The sequence below is a fragment of the Engystomops pustulosus genome, chromosome 1, assembly GCF_040894005.1.
Source record: "Engystomops pustulosus chromosome 1, aEngPut4.maternal, whole genome shotgun sequence".
Taxonomy (NCBI): Eukaryota; Metazoa; Chordata; class Amphibia; order Anura; family Leptodactylidae; genus Engystomops; species Engystomops pustulosus.
Window position 1 is genome coordinate 122,834,249 of NC_092411.1, and position 19,295 is coordinate 122,853,543.

The window sequence follows — 19,295 nt, forward strand, 5'->3', positions numbered from 1 at the left end:
AGAACAATGTGAGTACATTGAATGAAATATTGAAAGTGTCATCATCCTGCTTTAGGCAGCCACCAGTAGAACCACTCAAAGCAAAGTACATGGGTTTCACTTACCAAAACAAATAGAAGAAGAGTGACACAATAGGAGACATGACACCAAGAGTAGGAATGTAAGACTGTATAAATACATGAATCCTACACAGTACAAAAAAGGTTGGCTTACAATATTTGCATAAACCTGTATGTTCACAGGAAGTTATGTAAGAACCCCTACTTTACCTCTAAAATGTATGTCTCTGATTTCAAATGCAGGAAAACCATATACTGACATATCGGCACTCTTCTCATAATGTCATACTAAAGCACTGTGCCATGTGCATGATCAGTGACAGTCAACAGAAGATATTCATGGTAGGGGATGAACTGTAATGTTTATGCTATGTGGAAATATGGTGGCAACAACACTTTCACAAAGAATGTTTAATCTCTTCTATATTCACATCCCAACTTGAAGTATTCCTCCAGCTTTCCATTAAAAATTAATATGGTTCCAGACTTCGCACTTGGGGCTTTTTCTAAATAATTGCAAGCATAAACCACACTGGCAATCAGCGCATCCTCAGCCGTATCCCGTGGACCAAGATGATGCCAACACAGATGTTACACAGTGCTTCTATAGCCACTATTTGGAGGCACACACTCTAAAATCTGTGTAGCGCCAGCTGCACACTGCTTAACCAGCAACCTGGACTTGTGGTAGTCCGTGTAGACAATTCCTTAGAAAAACTTTTTTCATGAAAAGCTGGAGGAATACTTAAAGTGGGGATGTGTATATAGGAGAGATTAAACAGTTTTTATGAAAAAGTTGTTGCCACCATATTCCCATACAGCATAAACAAGTTTACAGCCCCACTTACCCCAGCCACAGTTACAGGGGGATATTACACTGCAAGTGTCTGGGGCAGAGCTGTAATGGGTCTGGCCCAAAAGCACCTATAAACCTCTGTAGACCTGGCAATCACATGACTGCTGGGACAATAGCGCTACTTCAGCACTATGCAGTGAAGAAAAGAGAAGACAGAATCAATAAAAAACTGGTTCTGCCATCATCTTTGGGTCTATGACTGGTCCTACTCCCGCCATCAGCAGGCTCAGGTGCTGCACCACCTGCCATCAAAAAACAGTGGGTGGTCAGAATTTAGTTGAATACTTGGTTTTTATTTCTCATAATAACAAAATAATGATAAATCCTTTGCACATCGTATCAAAAAAATGAGAAAAAGATGTAAAAGGTCACCGAGAAACTCAATTCACATCTATCAATGATGCCATATGGTTGTAAACTGCAATGTCAAGTCATAAATTTAGGATGGGCACATCTGAATTTTGTATTTCCCCCAATGAGTTTGGCGTTTGCTTTATTAAAACTTATCCGATTAACATATATATGTCCACATTGTGCTAGAAGAAGATTCAGAAAAGATAACCAGGACTGCATAACACTGACATTTTTATTAGAATTCATCTGTAACAAATGGAACTTGTGTCAGCAAAGGACTGATTTTCAGACAGACTTCTTTCGCCACCGATGTAACGAAGTAAGAAAATAAAAAGCACGCCTCTCATCTTGTAAAACATTTACGCGTACTACTAAGTAGAGGTAATTGTATTTTTTTAACAAGCCATTTTACACGTTTATTTTTTTATAACTTTTTCCAGTCTATGCATCCAAAACGAGAGCAAAGAACACAGTTTGAATTATTCTTGTAAAGACACTCCAAGCTTGAATGGCAAAGCCACAAAACATATGTAAAAGGTGGAGTCATCAAATTTTTTGAGATTTTTGGAGCATCAGGGCAAAAATATTTAACAGACATGTTAGCAGGGCTGCCATCAAAACAGGTGCAAAGGGAGAAAAATATATCTGCACTTTTCTCAAGGCAAATCTATCATTCTGGATTGTGTTATTTACACAAATGTAAATTTCATAGCAGAATTTGTTGTGTTTTTTCTGTTTTTATTTAAAGATGGGTTCAAGTAATAACATTGGGTGTAGAATCAATAGGGCAGTGCATAGTACAAAGGTTTTGAAAGTGCAATTCTCCCCAAAGGGCCATCTTTAAGTCATATTTTTGTAATACTCTATCATGCATTAAAAACATAATGAAAGAATAAAGACAAAATTGAAAAAAAGAAAGAGAAAAAAAGACAAAAATACAGTGTAAATGTGAAGTTCTATACAAATCATGTTTATGTTTTTTTAATGTAACTAATTACAAAATTATACATAACTCTAATGATATAGGTAAATAATAGCACCGTACCAATAATGCTTAAGAAATGCATTTTCTGCCTTTCATGTCTCTTGCAGATAAAGATGCTTCTTTAATAACGTACCATGTACAATTATAACAGAAAGTGGAATGCACATCATTGATTGGAACTGAAACTACATTATATATATATATATAAATATATATATGAGTGAATAGAAGCAAACAAATATTTAGAACACAACGTTTGGAAACATTTGTCGCAGAATGCGCATCTATAAAAATATGATATGTCCAATAACAGAGATAAACACAATTTCTCGTCAGAAATGCAAATACTTAACAGACAATTTTAGAACAATTCATGTATAAAGAATAGTGTCTACATGAGAAAATAGCAAAGATACCCCAAGAAAAGCACATTCTTTTTTATGTTCTTTTATTTTTTTAATCAGAGGTAGCCTTCCTTTATTATTATTATTCTTAATACAAAAGTGCTATGACACAACCCCTTACAGAGTCTGAGTTTCAAAATGGCTGCCAAATAAAAGTCTATGTGTGAAAAAGTTAATGCAGGTAAGGTGGTCCAGAATTCTAGACATCCTCGTTATACTGTGTGTTTTAAAATTGTTCTGGGCTGATGGTATAAAGATATATTTTAATGAAATGTATTTCAAAAAAGAAAATTGGCAAGTAAGTTAAGCATGATTTGGCATCAATAAAGTGAATCTGTGCTTAAACGGCATATTTCAGTGCCTGTTTATGGTCATCTGTTGCCGTTACACAGAAAGGCAGCCATTTTAAAGGCGGGAGAAAATCTTTCATTAATGATACCTATGTACACATATATTATTAGTGCAGTCATTCATGAGCCAATGTATCACTCCTTGTGTACACTGTGTGTTTAGTGGTTTCCTATGCTTGACTCTATAAAATGGCTGCTGGCATGCTGCATGATTATAAAATGTATAGGCAGTTTACTTCAAATCATATATTTCTGTTATTATAGAAGGGCTTGGAAGAATACTAAGCTCCTGCATAATGCTATCAGTTAAAAAAATAGCTGTGTATATCGCATAAAAGCAGTTATAATTCTTTTATTTCTGAAAGTATAGAAATAATATTATTATGGGGAAACAGACTGTGCAATGCTCAAACAGAATTGTTGCTTCAAAGCATCAAATATAAGGCACTCTAAATGCAAAAGCAAGAAAAAAGTTGAAAATAAACTAAGCAGCATTTACAAACTGCCTCAACACTACATTATTTCAATTAAGCAGGATAGGGGGGGACTTTTTGGCTTTGCCCTTGAATTTTTTTTCCTTGTAGTTATGTTTTTTTGTTTTGTTTTTTATACATATTTTACAAATGACATATACCATGTATAATAAATGATTGGATACAATTTGCTTGAAAACCTGTTCTTACATCGTATAATACAATAGTTTCTCTCTGATAAACACTGACATTTCTCGCATGCACATATCCTGTATAATATACAAGATGGTTCATTATTGCACTAAAGTGTTAAAAATATTGAGCGGCGGAACAAAGTACATAAGTGAGCACATGGAAATGCGAGTGAATATATTTGGATGTGAACCTAGGATATCACTGATGTGCATTCCTCATTTCTTTATGAACAAAAGCAAAGAAATAACACACACTGAACATGTAAACCTTCCAGTTAATGAAATGGCTTCCCACTGATCAATATCATGAAATTCATGGAAGAACAGATAGAAATGTGTATACCTACTGTATATATAGTTCTATATATGTTTGCAGCAGCTTTATACTTTGCGACTCCCTGTTGATTCCAAACAAGATGAAAAAATAGCTTGTTTTGATGCAAAAAATAGATTTATATTAAGAATGGCAAAAAAGTGTAAATGAAACATATGATAAAAATTATGGTATGGATAAATGTCAGGGCTGCACAAATGTGTGCAAAAATTTGAATGACTATTTCTAATGAGAATTATTACATGTAACAGTTCTACCGCATTTAAAAAAAATACAATTCTTGATCGAAAAAATTAACGGTTATGCAATGTTTTATTCACTTCCTTATAAACTTTTTGTTAAAAAAAAAAAAGAAAAAGAAAATAAAGTTTACACAGTTAATAATGAAGCACAGGTCAGCAGTATCTTTACAATACTAAAAAACTAAATAAATGACTTTGATTTTCTTTAGACACTTCCCACCCATTTGTTTCACTAACGTGTTATCGTGATCATTGATGGAGAAGGGTCGATATCGCTGCAAAGATTGCATTTGTCTTAGGCGCCCGAAGCCGACGTATTAAACATCCTGCTGTGTATTCCTAAGATTCATTGTTGAACACTCATGCAGTCTCAGACAAGATAATGGTTCTTTGTTGATTTCACATTGTTCCTTCATTGCCAGCATATTCCTTGAGACATGTTGGATGATGAAAGGAATCCTTCAGATGTCTCATCAGTCAGGACTGATATATTCTGCTTAGGTTAGATTATTTTATCTGTGTATTCTTGGTCCATCCAGAAAAAAAATGTTTTTATTGTTTTTTTTTTAATAATTATCCAATTGCTGTGATTGGTCTTTAGCTAGGAGTTAAGAAATACTTCCCAAGCACACATTATGGCTCAGAAGAGGCTCTCTGGATCTTGAAGGGCCTGCAGGAATTTTCCAGGATGGGCCAAAACTTCTACGTTGCATAGTGATCAAAGCTGCCCAAATATTCCAGCCCTGCTCGGTAACAGAATTGATACTGGTCCTGGAAATGCAGAATGAAAAAGAAAGTCCTTAGGTGACAAGCACCAAGTAGGAAGAATATAGGAAGAACTTTGTGTAATAGACTATTAAGATATGGAATGACCCCTCTAACTCCAAGTTTAATCAGAAAATAAATGATGGATTCTTTAAAAAAGGTGACTCAATGAGGACAGCACATGTAAGCATCTAAAAGGTTACTAGAAGACTATAAAATGAGTTATTGCCTGTAGTATATAGTAGTTGGCAATACACCTTTAATGAATGGACATGTCAGATGTTTTTGCCTTGATGTATTTGTAGAATATAACAAGTTCTCCAAGTTCAAGGTGCCCTCTTCTGTAATTTATGTGTAAATCATATGCTATGGCTAAACTTTCAAATATGGCATGTTGAATGCTATATGGGAGTGCTAAATATTTACTCTTTTAGTAAAAGATGTTTTACTTTTATACACACTGCTGTTTTAAGATAACACTTCTACTGTAACTCAGGTAAAACACATCTACAAAAGTGGCTCCAAGAGGAACATTATCATTGATTTATCCACACCTTGGTTTCCATCCTACTCACCTCTGTCTGTACCATAGCAGGTCGTTGTGTTCTCAACATTTTGACAGTCTGGAAGATATCTACAACACCCTCATATCTCATTCTTTCCAAAACAATACTTAAGGTAATGAATACTCCAGTTCTTCCAACTCCAGCACTGTTATAAAGAGAGAAATGATAACAGGGTTAGATGACCTCCGGCCATTTGATAAATGGGTATTCCAGGAATCAGCATAATTCACATACAAATGGGTACTCAAAATATAAGCTAATATGTAATTAGTTGTTATTTAAAATTTTGCTCCCCTAAACAGAAAAATGCTGCTGACATACACTGTAATGAAGAATTAAAATACAACTGGCCCTTTAATCTGTCAGGCCCTTTAATCACAGGACAGAAGATGGCCACTGGTCACAGGTCCACATCACATGTTTTGCGTATGCCTGGGCAGGTCGTTTGATCAACACTATGTTTGGCTGAAGTCGGTTGGTTGCAGTGCATCCAGTAGGGCCAGTGTTGTGGTTGTGTAGTGTTGTGTAGTGATCGCAGTTACACATCATTACTATGGTAACTGAACATGAAAGTCTGTTAGATCATCACAGGGAGTAGAGCATAAGAGGGAGGAGGAGTTACTTAGAACTAAAGGATCATGGAACCTGTAGTTTCCAGTGGTGGCCATCTTGGTGATAACTTTGCATACTTTATAGAGGCCATAAATTTAGTAATTCATAAAATCAATACATGGACGCCACCATCTTTCCACGGATCGTCTCTCCCCGATGACGTCACAGGGAGCGGCGATCCGTCGCCATGGTAGCCTCGGGTGTTCCGAATACCCATGGCTACTTCGTTTTAACTCATTTATTACAATTGCACATTGTAATGAATGGGGAGTAAAATCCCCATATACTGCCATACTGCAGTATGGCAGCATATGATAGGATGAATCCGACTACTTATGGTCAGAGTACCCTAGGGAGTCTGAAAAATAGTGAAAGTAAAAATAAAAAAAAAAAAATTATAATAAAAAATCCTAAAAATTCAAATCACCCCCCTTTCCCTAGAACTGATATAAATATAAATAAACAGTAAAAATCATACACATTAGGTATCGCCGCGTCCATTTACCCCCGTAATGGAAAATAGCATCCAAAAAAATTTTGTACAGGAGGTTTTCATTTTTTTAAATGTATGAAAACATTATAAATAAGCTGTTTGAACACTACTCCGGTGAGTGCCACGAGTTTTACTTTTTGACGCAGTATCGACTGTTTTTCAAGGTGTGCACCCCGGATTGGCTTCGACCCCTTGATGCCAGCACCAGCAGTTTTCTTGCTTGTGGGTTGCCTATACCGCAGTGTAGGCTGTGCCAACCTCTTTACTCTTTTGTTTTATATTCCCATAATACCCATTTAAGTTTTCTTAAATGTTAGATCCCAAGTCTATAAATTGGCTGATGACAAATGTTGACTTAGTAAACATGAGCAAAGGAAAAAAGTATGGTCTTGCATTACAGGGTGGTCTATGCACAGAAAATTCCCATTAATCATTTGCTAACAGCCTAAAAACTAGTTCAAAATAACAATGTTGTAAGCCTTGTTATTTATGGTCTTCAAAAGGTGAAGAAAACAATGTTCAGCGTGGCACCCCTAATGTGCAAACCACTTGCAAGGAATTGAATACACATGTATTAATGATGCACCTATTACCTAGAGGAATTTCCAGCTTTTTGTTAGGTAGATAGGTTGAAAACAACACTTTGAAAAGTTGTGAATTTAGTATTTTTATGAAATGAATAATATCAACTGTAAACGTTCCCCACCATGGTATACAAAATGATTTTACATGAGGGGACATTTAGCCTAATATTCATAATTACCGTAGCTACATATGAGCTCACAATGGGGTTGTACATGAAAACACTTACTACTAATATTAAATCTTGAGAACTAAGTTCTGTTTGCAATAAATCTGTCACGCACAGAAATTGTCTTTTTCCATGAGATTTCATTCAGATTTCTATAAGATTTTGTTCAGTTTTTACAGTACAGTCCTGTACTAAAGTTTCATCTGTTTAGTTTCAAGTGTTTAAAAATACTGATAAATGTGGCCTATGTTTTCTATAGCAATGAGTGAAACAGTGATGACACTTAGATGGGGTTAACTGACACATTCACTTGAGTGGTTATGTCTAAAGTGCCAATCTAACCCTAGCACATGCCAAGGTGTTCTTTGTACACTATAAATTCAGTGGAAAATATGACATGTGAATATACACATTCAGTTTAATGTTAAAAGTTAAAAATTTGTAATTTGTAAAATCTGTAAAAGGTTGATCACGGTCAATAGTTTTTGAACTATCTTCTCACTTCAAAGAAAAATTGAAATCCAAACACATACATACTCTACTTTAGTGGGAAGTAGATAACAAAAGACAAAAAAATTGGATTTGGACGTGTTGACATATTTTCAGAATTAATGAGTTCTATTAATATATTATCATTAGTCATTTGTTATATGTACTTATGGGAAAGTGTGGAAGAAGAAGTGAGGACTTCTATAGGGACACTTATTCCACGGATAACAAATTAATAATGATGCGTGTAGGTCGGCCTGGCTGCCTAATTGGATGTAAATAGGTACTTAAATTTTGTATTTTTACATTTGTATTTATATTTCTAACATAATAAAAAATCTTAATCATAAAATAAAATATATAAAACACAAAACATGGTATTTCACTGATATAAAGACTACAGTTAAATTATAGGCCAATGTTTGGACAGTAAATTGCTAGAAAATGAAAGGTCATTTCACTCAAGGGTAGTTTTGATTGATTAATAGTTCATGATCTTCACTTGACTCTTTGTATTCATGTCAGAAAGAAAACATAACATTTACAAACTGATTGAAAATTTTTTAATACATTGCAAAGATCTTTTGCAGAACTGATGATTTTTTAAATGGAAAAATATGCAACTAAGATTTTAGGGTGAAATGGAAGCTTTACCTGCAGTGGACTGATATTGGGCCATCTTGCCCAAATTGTTCTTTTGTTTTATGTACTTGTCCAATGAAGTCAATAAATCCTTCTCCAGACTTTGGCACCCCTTGTTCTGGCCAGTCAGTAAACTGAAACTGTCTTACTGTCCGTGATTGGCCGTCCTATATGGAGATACAGCAAAGTAATTGAAATTAGATAAGGAGTCTGATAAAGAAAAATATTGTTCATCATGACTGGTGGAAGAAAACTACTTCCAGCTAAAAAGAAACTTGTTAAATAGCATGCATGTGTAATGTATGGTAATGGATACATGGACTTTGTATATCTATTAGGGTCATCTAAATATAAAAAAATACTAAATATATTAAGTTATGGGAATAAGATGCCATTGGAGTCTTCCCATTATTTTCAAGTATTTGTGCTATATAGAGCATAGGGATTTGAATGTGCTGGAAAATATTATCATATTGCACGGTCTGGTAATACTTTAGGTAGGAAAAACAAGATATCATGTTTTCAGTTTCTAGTGTACAGCAATCTTATAACATTTAATGGCAAACAGATTGGATGTTGGGTTATATCCCACTGCTGTGAAGAAAATGTTACTGGCAGAAAACGCAAGTGAGCAAGTTACTCAGTATGATAAATCTGACATTCCTGGACAATGAGGAAAAACTAGACTCTGCTGGTTAATGGAGTACCTAGTAGATCAGCCAGAAATATAGAACAGCTCTTATGAGAATGAAGCATGACATGGGTAGTGCTAGAATTATAATGTGTAAGGGGTCTTTAGCAAATTATAAATCATACAGTGTTCATGCTGGACATTCCCACGGTATGTGATACACTCAGATCTGAGCAAATAAAACCTATTTATAGTATAATGAACAATTTGTACTGTACCACTTCCTAATATACAGTGCATTTTCATTACCATTTTAAGATCTATGCTTGCTCTTCATAGTGCTTCCCCCAGTCATAGCATCACTAATCCCTTGTATCAGTTGCAGTACAAGAAAAACTTCTGTGTTGCAGTGTCTGGAATATATAGTGCACCCTTTTTCCTTACCCATATTACCCCTTATAAAGATTTTTCTAGCAATGGACAAAAGAGATTAGAATGTCCAAAAACATTGTTAACAAATCCGTCTATGATTCCTTCTCTTCTATTGAAGAGCAACACTCATATAATGAGTGGCATAAGTATAATGAATACCACAGGAATGAATAAGGCTTTCATAAATAAGAGTAATGAGCAGTATCTTACCCGAGCATCTGTTACTTTAAATTCCCGTAGAATATATTGTGGCATGTTATACTCTGCCATTGGATCCACAACAAAGTACTGATATCTGGCAGAACGCTCAGCTGGCCAGTACTGATGGCATTTTTCCTGATAAAGAAAGAAACATGATAACTGTAAAATCAAACCCAGATTAGTCCACTAAGTAATTGCCATTTTTTTCTTTTTAAATGGCTCAACTAATAACAAAATGTTTAAGGCTACTTTCACGCATTCATGTTTCACACATGTTTCCTTGCTTTTCATGCAAGGAAATAGTGCTAACAGTGGATTCAAAATAGAAAAGCAGAATATTTCCCATATGCTTTTGTCTCTATATGATTCACTGGGTTTAGTTTAAAGAATGCAAAAGGCTCAAAAACCAATAAAAAACCTGCATCAAAATATAACAACAGTTGCAGAAGAGTAACTTGCTTTGTACCCATTAAAAACAAACCATTTATTTTTGGTAGTGATATCTTTTGTTGAAAAGCCTAATTGTATTCTTATAAGATTATGCAGTTACCAAAACTGTTCTTTTAGGTAGTGTGATGCATTATAACGGTATACAACAAAAAAGTGAAAATTTCCACAATATATAGTTAGTATGAATCGGGCTGAAGCTGGCTATACTGGAAGGTAGATATACAATATGTTGAGTAATAAATATATGAAGGGTCTGACATAGTTCATAATACTGTGCTATCAGGGAGAGTGAATTTGAAGCCAATAGTATTCTGCACATATATTCATCACATTTGTGTATAATTACGGTAGCATCCCAAAACTGTCCAGATGACAAGCCATTTTAGGAAAGTTTTATCTTACATATATATATATGGATAACTTAGAACATGCAGTATGAGGTTTTTCCTTTTGGTCTTTAGCATTCACTACTAAGATGTACAACAATTACATAGACCCCTGTCAATAATTTAATTTTCATTACACAAAGTGAGATAGAAAGACTTAATACTTACTCTGCCCATTTCTCTAAGTTTTGTTAGCATAACCACAATTGTTGAGTTGTGTTCCCATAGCATCCTCCAGAAGTCTTCTGTTGTCTCTGCCAGGGGACCTTGAGTTGCTATATAGGCTTTTTGTTGTCTGTTTAACAAAACAAAAGGAGAGCTGTGAAATGTCAGATAACTTAGTATTAAATATTAAATAACATTAACCCTTTATCACGGACACTTGTTTTCAGCTTAACGACTAGACTTGATTTTTATAATCTGACATGTGTCCCGATAATTGGTTGTAACTTCAGAACTCTTTAATATATCCTGGTGATTTTCATTTTAGTTTTAAAATTTAAGTGAGAAGTTTTGCTTTTCGTTCTGAAAAAAAATTAAAATTTGGCAAAAGTCGGAAAAATTCTTCATTTTCAAATGTTCTGCTTTCCAGGCAAATAGTTAACTTACCCACAACGCTTGAAAGCTAACATTTCCAGAATGTCTGCTTTATGTGCAATATCGCCAAAACTCACAGTTTAAGGGACAACTTAGCTTTTATGTGACTTTGAGAGGCCTAAATAATAGTAAAGCCCCACTATAGAAACTACACCCCTCAACGCATGTATAACAATTTCTATTAATTTTATTAACCCTTTAAGTGTTTCATATGGGTTAAAACAAAATGGAAGTTCGATTTAGAAACCTTTGCATTTTTTCTTAGAAAATACATTAATTTAGGCCCAAAATGACACTTTCATAATAAATTAAATAATGAAACACTCTGCAAAGTTTGATGTCCAATTTCTCCCGCGTGTTCTGATACGCCATATGTGGTGGTAAACTGCTGTATGGGTAGATGGCCAGGCATGGAAAGAAAGCAGTGACATTCAGAGCAGATTTGTAATGTCACATTGTTCAAGCTATAAAATTTGTATTTTTTTGGAAATGCGAACATATGAGGGCTTATTTATTATACAATGTATAGATAATTTATTTTGGGGGTCTATAGCTTATTCATGAGATTTAAATAACTATTTTAAGTTGGACAAAAACAAAATCATCAATTTTTATGTTGGATCTTTAGCACTTTTTTTCCCTGGTCGCCATAACATAAAAAATAATATTTTATCTTTATTCTCTGGTTCACTACGATAATGGTGGTACCTTATTTATATGTTTTTTCTTATCTTTGTTCAATTATGCAGAGAAAATCAAGCTTTCAGGGGCATAACTACTGTATGTTTCTCTTCTTGTGGTTCTGCTCTGCGTAGCACATAGAAAACAGCATGCTCTCGAGAGATCATGCTGTGTTCCAACCCAACACTGGCAGAGACATGATGCCTGGAATGTGCACCAGGCGCACCTCTGATCGTACACAGCAGCAAGAAAGGAACCTCTTCTCTGACACCTTCCGCAGCCGATTGAATGGTGTCAGAGGATATTAGCATAATCACACCCCACAACCGTGCTGCAGCCCCTACTCTCTGACAATACAGCACAGAGAATGGTCAGATGCCAGGGCTCATATCTCAGGAATGGAGGGGGCTAGGAGGAAAATTCAAAGTGCCCCTGAATCAGGAGGCAAGTGCCTACATGTTCCCTTTAGGACATTTGGGGTGGTGAAAGGTCCTCTTTAAATGTTAAATGTAGTAACTGTGTATTATATGGTTAAATTTTACTAATGTATTAACATCACCACAACCCCTAATGAACCAACTTATATCCCCAAAAGGTTTTATAGTGACCTTAAAATTGCTCAGCAAAAGCAAGATGGGTTTCAGTACGGCAAATCTGTTCAACATAAAGGACCTGCTCTAATGAAATTGATATATGTCTAATTTATGTCTAATATTTGTATATTAAACTTAAAAATATCCAAACATGATAAATCTTTTCAGAGCAGATTCTTGTAATTTTAGCAATCTTCTGTTATCAATTTGTTAAGCAGGATTGTAATGTTTACTATCTGGTATTAGCATTTACAGCCTTAATTGTGTGCAAGCGATTGAGTGTTGTATGGCGGCTGCTATATATATAAAATTATGCTTTTTACGTTTTAACTATTTCATTATGTTGCAGTAAATTCAGGTATGGTGAGAATCTACCTAAAGTGGTTTCTGAGAGTATGATATTTTGAAGCTGAACCCTTTCATCTTCCCTCCCTTTATTCAATTTTTTACACAGATTTAAATTTATTTAAATGTGTCAAAACTAAATAAAACCTATATGAATTTGGTATCCCTAGGTCATTCCAAAGACCATGTGGATGTTGCTATTTTGCAAAAAATATGAACATAATATCAAGCTAAATTTATAGGCATATGAACATATAAACTTGTTTCCATTAATTGCATTGTTAAATGAATGTGCTCATTATTCTTCACTAGCTGTAATGGGAGTTTTCTATTCAGTCTTACTCCATATAAAATAAAACACTTAATAAACCGCTTAGTTGAGAAATGTCAAGGAATTAATGACTGTCACCACATCAATCTTGGTAACGAAGTCTGGAACTAACAACCCAATGCAATAATCTGTAAAGTGTGTTTTTATATTGCTTATTGTTAGGATTTTATTTCTCAGAATTTCTTGAAGGGGCTGGCCACTTTTGAATAAATCTCTTCTATTAGACATGTCTCTACATGTATATGTACCTGTGTCTTTGCCTGCTTTAAAAGCGTCAGCCTTTCCCTGTTCTCACCATGCTGCCCTCTGCATATATACGCACAGCTGCCATCTTTCTCACTGCTCTAGTCTGTGCTTATGGTGTCACCCACTGTATCTTTCTCATCACAGTCCGTCCATACTAGACACATAGACAGGAGGAAGGGTGGGAGAGGTAGCAGGATGAGTCATAACTCTCCTACTACAGCTTCCACTTTTCAATAAATCTGATTCTCACCGTGCTGCCTATGCATATATATACAGCTGCTCTCCCTAGTCTAGGCTGTCCTTATGGCATAACCCACATAACTCACATTCTGTACAACAGAGAAAGGAAGAGGAGAGGAGATGATAGGAGCCTGCCTATTCAGCTGAACTCATAGATGTAAACAGAGAAGAAGGGAGGGTCTGCACACTTTAACCCCTTAAGGACGCAGCCTGTTTGCAGGTTAAGGCTCGCAACTTTTTTTTGAAATTTGACCAGTGTCTCTTCCTGTGGTAATAACTTTTGAACACTGTTACTTATCAAAGCGATTCTGAGATTGTTTTTTTCCCCACATGTTGTACTTCATTTTAGTGGTAAATTTTGGCTGATAAGTTTTGCGTTTATTTACAAAAAAAAGAAAAAAATGATGAATTTTTAGAAAAATTGGCCATTTTCGAAATTCAAAATCACCGCGTTTTCAGGCAGATAGATTTACCACCTAAATAACTTGCAGAATAACATTTCCCATTTGTCTACTTTTCATTTTCCTAATTTTTGAAATGTTTGGATAATTTATTTTGACGTCACGCGGCCTACAAATCGAATAGCGATTTTCCGTATTTTCGGAATTGACTATTTTGGGGATAAATACTGTTTGAAATAAAATTTTACATATTTAGCAACAAAACCCCCTATATAACCAGTCCATTTTCAAATCTGCACCCCACAAACTATCAGAAACAGCACTTACAAAAATTGTTAACCCCTTGAGATCTTCATAGTAATTGAATCAAAATGGCGGTGAAATTTAGAATGGTCAAATTTTGTCGGTTATACATTCATTTAGCCCTAAAATTTACACATTTCCAAAAGATAAAAAGAGAAAACTCACCATAAAATTTGTTCTACAATTTCTCCTGAGTGCAGCGACCCCCCACATGTGGACATTACTTGTGTTATGGGGGCACAGCGAGGCGCAGAAGGGAAGGAGCACCCTGCAGCTGCCAGGATTTCAGTTTCCTCATTGGCCCCTTTTGAAGGCTATAACATTTTCGCTTTTCCGTTATTTGGGCCATGTGACGACATTTTTTTTGCGGGACGAGATGCTTTTTCCAGTGTTACCATTTTGGGGTTGGTATCACTTATTGTTGAAAATTTAGGAACTTTTTTTTGAGGTCATGAGTAGAAAAGCATCAATTCTGTACTGGATTTTTTACTTTTTTTTTTTTTCGTGTTCACCGTATAGACTAATAATCCTGTTATCGTTATTCTATGGGTCGATACGATTACGGGGATACCAGATATGAATATTTTTTCTTATGTTTTACTAAATTTGCCAAATAAAACCCTAATGTGGGGAAAAATCTATCATTTTTGCATCGCCGTCTTCCAAGTGGCATAACATTGTTACGTTTTTGGCTACAGACCTGGTTGATGGCTTGTTTTTTGCGGGACATTTTGTTCTTTGCAACAATATCATTCTGGAGTACATATGTTTTGTTTATCACTTTTTATTGCATTTTTAGTGGGATATAATAGGTAAAAATCATAATTTTTGGCGGGTTTTTGACGGTTTTTTTTTACGGCGTTCATCATATGGGTTCAATAGTTATTTAGTTTTATTCTACGGATTGTTACGGACGCGGTGATACTATATATGTGGGGTTTGTGTTATGATTTAGACTTTTTTGAGCGTTATATGTCTCTTTATATGTTTTGGGGCTTATGGGCATTTTTAGTGATTTATAAAGTAATTTTTTATTGAAAAACATTATTTTGTACATTTTTTTACATGATCCACCATGGGATATGAACAAGCAATCATCTGATTGCTTGTTCTTGATAATACTCTGCAATACTAATGTATTGCAGGGTATTATCAGTGCCAGCCTATGCAGATGCATAGGCTGACACTTTGCCTTTAAGATGACGTCACAGACGCCATCTTAAAGGTAAACCCTCCAGGCTTCTCTGGGGTCCCGATCGGACCCCAGAGGAGCCAAAACAGCGATCGCCCCCCCCGAAAACGGTGCGGGGGGGCCGATCGTGGGGTAAAGACCCCCAGAAGGCAAGTTAAATGCCGCGGTCGCGTTGACCGCGGCATTTAACGGGTTAAACACCCGCGATCGGAGCCCACTCCGACCGCGGGTGTTAGCCGGGGATGTCAGCGGTAAATTACCGATGAAATCCCGCGGCTAACGATGCCGGTTCGGCTGCTATGCAGCGCTGAACCGGCATCGGCTCTGCGCCGTAGCTGTACTGCGCTGAGCGCTAATCGTCGGAAGCTGCGCAGTACAGCTACGGCGCGGAGCGCTAAGGGGTTAAAAAAGTAGCAGGACTGCTGAATGACTTGATAAACATTCAGTAATTATTTACAACACAGTAAAATGGCACATCAGCAATTTATGTAAAAGAGTGTCCAACCCCTTTAACTCCATTGTGCATGTACCAACTACTAAACTAGATGCTGAAATAAAAATAATAAAGCAAACACTGTAAAAATTTATCCAAAAAAACAATGTCACAATTTTTTCCCCTTTTACATTTCAGATATATTTTCCCAGTTTTTCCATACAATGTATACAAAATACCTAAATAGAAATATTTAACAGTGATGCAAAACAACTAAAATTTAAAAGACCTAAGAATTGTCTCCAAAATTCTGTTTATGTAATTTAACAGTGATTTTTAAATGAGACTTACATTTGAAATTAGAAGCCCAATTTTAGGTTATACTACAGGTTACAAGGAATGACAATATATATGACTGTAAAAACCATTCACTAAAGGATTGTAAAGGAGGTTTGTGTTTATTTTCCTTTACTATTCATGGATGCTTGACTTTTGTTGTAACATTGTAATCATAAAATACAAGGCTAGTGAAAGCCAACACCTTTTCTTTCAGATTTTTATTCTGTTATATATATGTATATACAATTTTTAAACAATTTTTTTTTCAAATACAAGTACAAATTTGGAGATTTTATTTAAAATAGGATATTATTTAAAGTTATATGTTCCAACTATTATATCCCAGTACTAACCCCACTTTTATACCCCTCTTTATAGGCGATGTCTTCCTGTTTATACTGTAGTCAAACTGAACTCATTATTTAAAAGTCCTAGTATTGTGATTTATAGCTAAAGAAATTTATAGAGTATCTCTACAAATAAGTAACAACATTATATTTCTTGCACTGTTGAGTTGACAACACTTACCTGTATCCATCAATAAAACTTGCGTTGATATAGTCAGAGCCCTCTACACCACGAATTGGCTGTAGACATACCCTTGTGGACTCATATGGCATAATATTAACAAGGCGATTTTTGAATTTATTACATGGAAGATTGGCACTGATAAACCGTGATGTGTGAGCTTTTGAGCTTGCGAGGCGCTGTAAAAAAATAAGCAATATATTTAGCATACATTCTCAAAGAAGATATAAATATTTTTATATTTGTAAATCATTTAAATAGGATATAACAGATTATGGGTACATTTATACACACGTATGCCTGGGCAGTGCTCTCCATAGAAAAAAGTAAAAACTGCCCGCACACATGGGGAGAGATAGGGCATGGTCTATCTTTTGCCCGTGTATGGCGTGGAATGGTGCCAGGCCGCCATTGCAATCTATGTCTCCATCTATGCATACACGACCCCCAGACAGTCATGTGAATGAGGCCTAACTGGTATTCACAAGGTTTAGTAATGAAAGTTGCATAACAGTTTGAAATAAGATGGCTAAAGGTGTACTAAAGGTCAACAGCCACTGTGTGGCTCATGACTGTACGTGCCACAAATTATAGAGCAGGTCCTATTCCTAGCTGTCTTTGCTTTCTGGGCCGGCATTCATTCTCTATTGACCTCGGCAGTATTAGTAGCATTCAACCGCCGTTGACAGATGGTCCACAAACAAGGGATCAATTTCCCTTATTTGCAACCCCCAAAGTGCACATGTTTGTGTGAATGTGGTCTTATAAAGGAGACAACTAAAAAGTGAGCCCACATATTTAAAAGTATCATGTACCTTAAATTCTAACTCCATCCCTGTGACATTCTCTCCAGGTTCTATCTGTGTCAGCTTTTGAATATATGCATACAGGTTTCTAGCTGGCACTTCGGTATTTCCACATGTTACTGCCTCCAGCAGAGCATCGTGGATAAAGATATACTGGTCCTCTGTTTGAACCATGTAGTTTCTCTGAGCTCTCATTAAAGTAACGTGACCATAAATATCTACAGTCTTTTCATGCCGTATCCTCTCCAGCATGGCATCTATAACAATAAAGCAGCCCGTTCTGCCCACTCCAGCACTAGAAGAAAGAAAAAAAACAAAATGATTAAATGGTTGCAAATAAATATTTTTACACAGCAGAGCAAAGAAATAATACTGTAAATAGAAAGTAATATTATTGAGTAATATTATTGAGTAATAAAGGAAAATATGGGGAAAAACTGCATTAAAAAGAAACATTATTCTTTATACAGGAATTCTTGAATGGAACTTTTACTGAGTGTATTGAACTTTAATATGTCAACCATCAAAGATCTGATGTTATTGTCAATGGAATGTCTACTGTAGGCCACTTCACTAGAGCAGTTCAGCTTGAATGTATTCAGTAAGAATCAACATTTATAATATCTATATGCTTTAAAAATATTAGCAAGGGGTAAATTGTCTTACATGTACAGCAACTGGTGGAATTTACTAAGAAAATTTCAAAATAGGTAGCGACTTTTTAAAGAGACCCTGTCAGGTTGATTTGGTTTCTTTGTGGACATTTGGCTTTGTGCATCAAATTACTCTGTGGGTGAAATAAAAAAAATGATGAGATCAGACTCATCTTCGGTGCTCTCCACACATGTGCAGTGAAGCCTTTGCAGTGATAAGTGCCTTTGGGACACTAAACCACCATATTGTCAATGTTGTCGCAAATCACCCTGACAACTTTTATATGCCACTGACTTAATGTTTAAAATGTGTGTAGGAATAAAGTTAGAAGCTCACTAGCAGTGTTGCATTTTCACTCTAGGGGTTGGTATAGAAAGCTTAGATACAAGTGTTGCACTGAATTTAACCTCTTTAGGACTCTATTTTGGCCTCTGGAACACAGGACACAGACCCCTTTTTCAAACATGCCTTGTGTCACTATAAGTGTTTATAGCTTTGGAATGCTGTAAGATATCCATTGGATTTTTTTCTCGTGACACATTGTATTTCAAATTAGTTAAAAATTTATTTAGAGGGACCTGCTCAACTTTCAAATGACTGTGAGATGCCTAAATAATAGCAAGACTAGCAAATTGCCCCATTATGGAAACTACACCCATCAACGTATGAGAAAGCACTTTTAAGAAGTTTGTTAATCCTTTAAGTGTTTTATAGGGGTTAAAACAAAATGGAGGTGCAGTCTACAAATTGTAATATTTTTGACAAAACATTCAATTGGGGTGGACAATTGAACATTAAATTAATTATTTCTTTATTTGTTTCCCAATTTTACTGAATAAAAAGTAATTTGGCGAAAATGTTGTTATTTTAGCATCACCGAGTTTCATATGCATAACTTTTTTATTTTTCGGCTGACAAATCTGGTTAAGGGATTATT

General features: G+C 35.4%; 1 protein-coding gene across 43 annotated transcripts in view; it reads right to left on the bottom strand.

Annotated features, from left to right (window-relative positions):
* Positions 1-1,187: 1,187 nt before the first annotated feature.
* Positions 1,188-19,295, bottom strand: part of PTPRD (protein tyrosine phosphatase receptor type D) — a 1,096,207-nt gene continuing 1,078,099 nt past the window's right edge. For all 43 annotated transcript variants that reach the window (XM_072152314.1, XM_072152279.1, XM_072152402.1 and 40 more), the window contains 7 exons: positions 17,714-17,999; positions 16,899-17,077; positions 10,838-10,964; positions 9,843-9,968; positions 8,582-8,736; positions 5,592-5,727; positions 1,188-5,022 (listed from right to left, as the gene is read on the bottom strand). In XM_072152314.1, the coding sequence (XP_072008415.1) occupies positions 4,954-5,022; positions 5,592-5,727; positions 8,582-8,736; positions 9,843-9,968; positions 10,838-10,964; positions 16,899-17,077; positions 17,714-17,999 (1,078 nt within the window). In that variant the 3' untranslated portion in view covers positions 1,188-4,953. The remainder of the gene's footprint in view (positions 5,023-5,591; positions 5,728-8,581; positions 8,737-9,842; positions 9,969-10,837; positions 10,965-16,898; positions 17,078-17,713; positions 18,000-19,295) is intronic.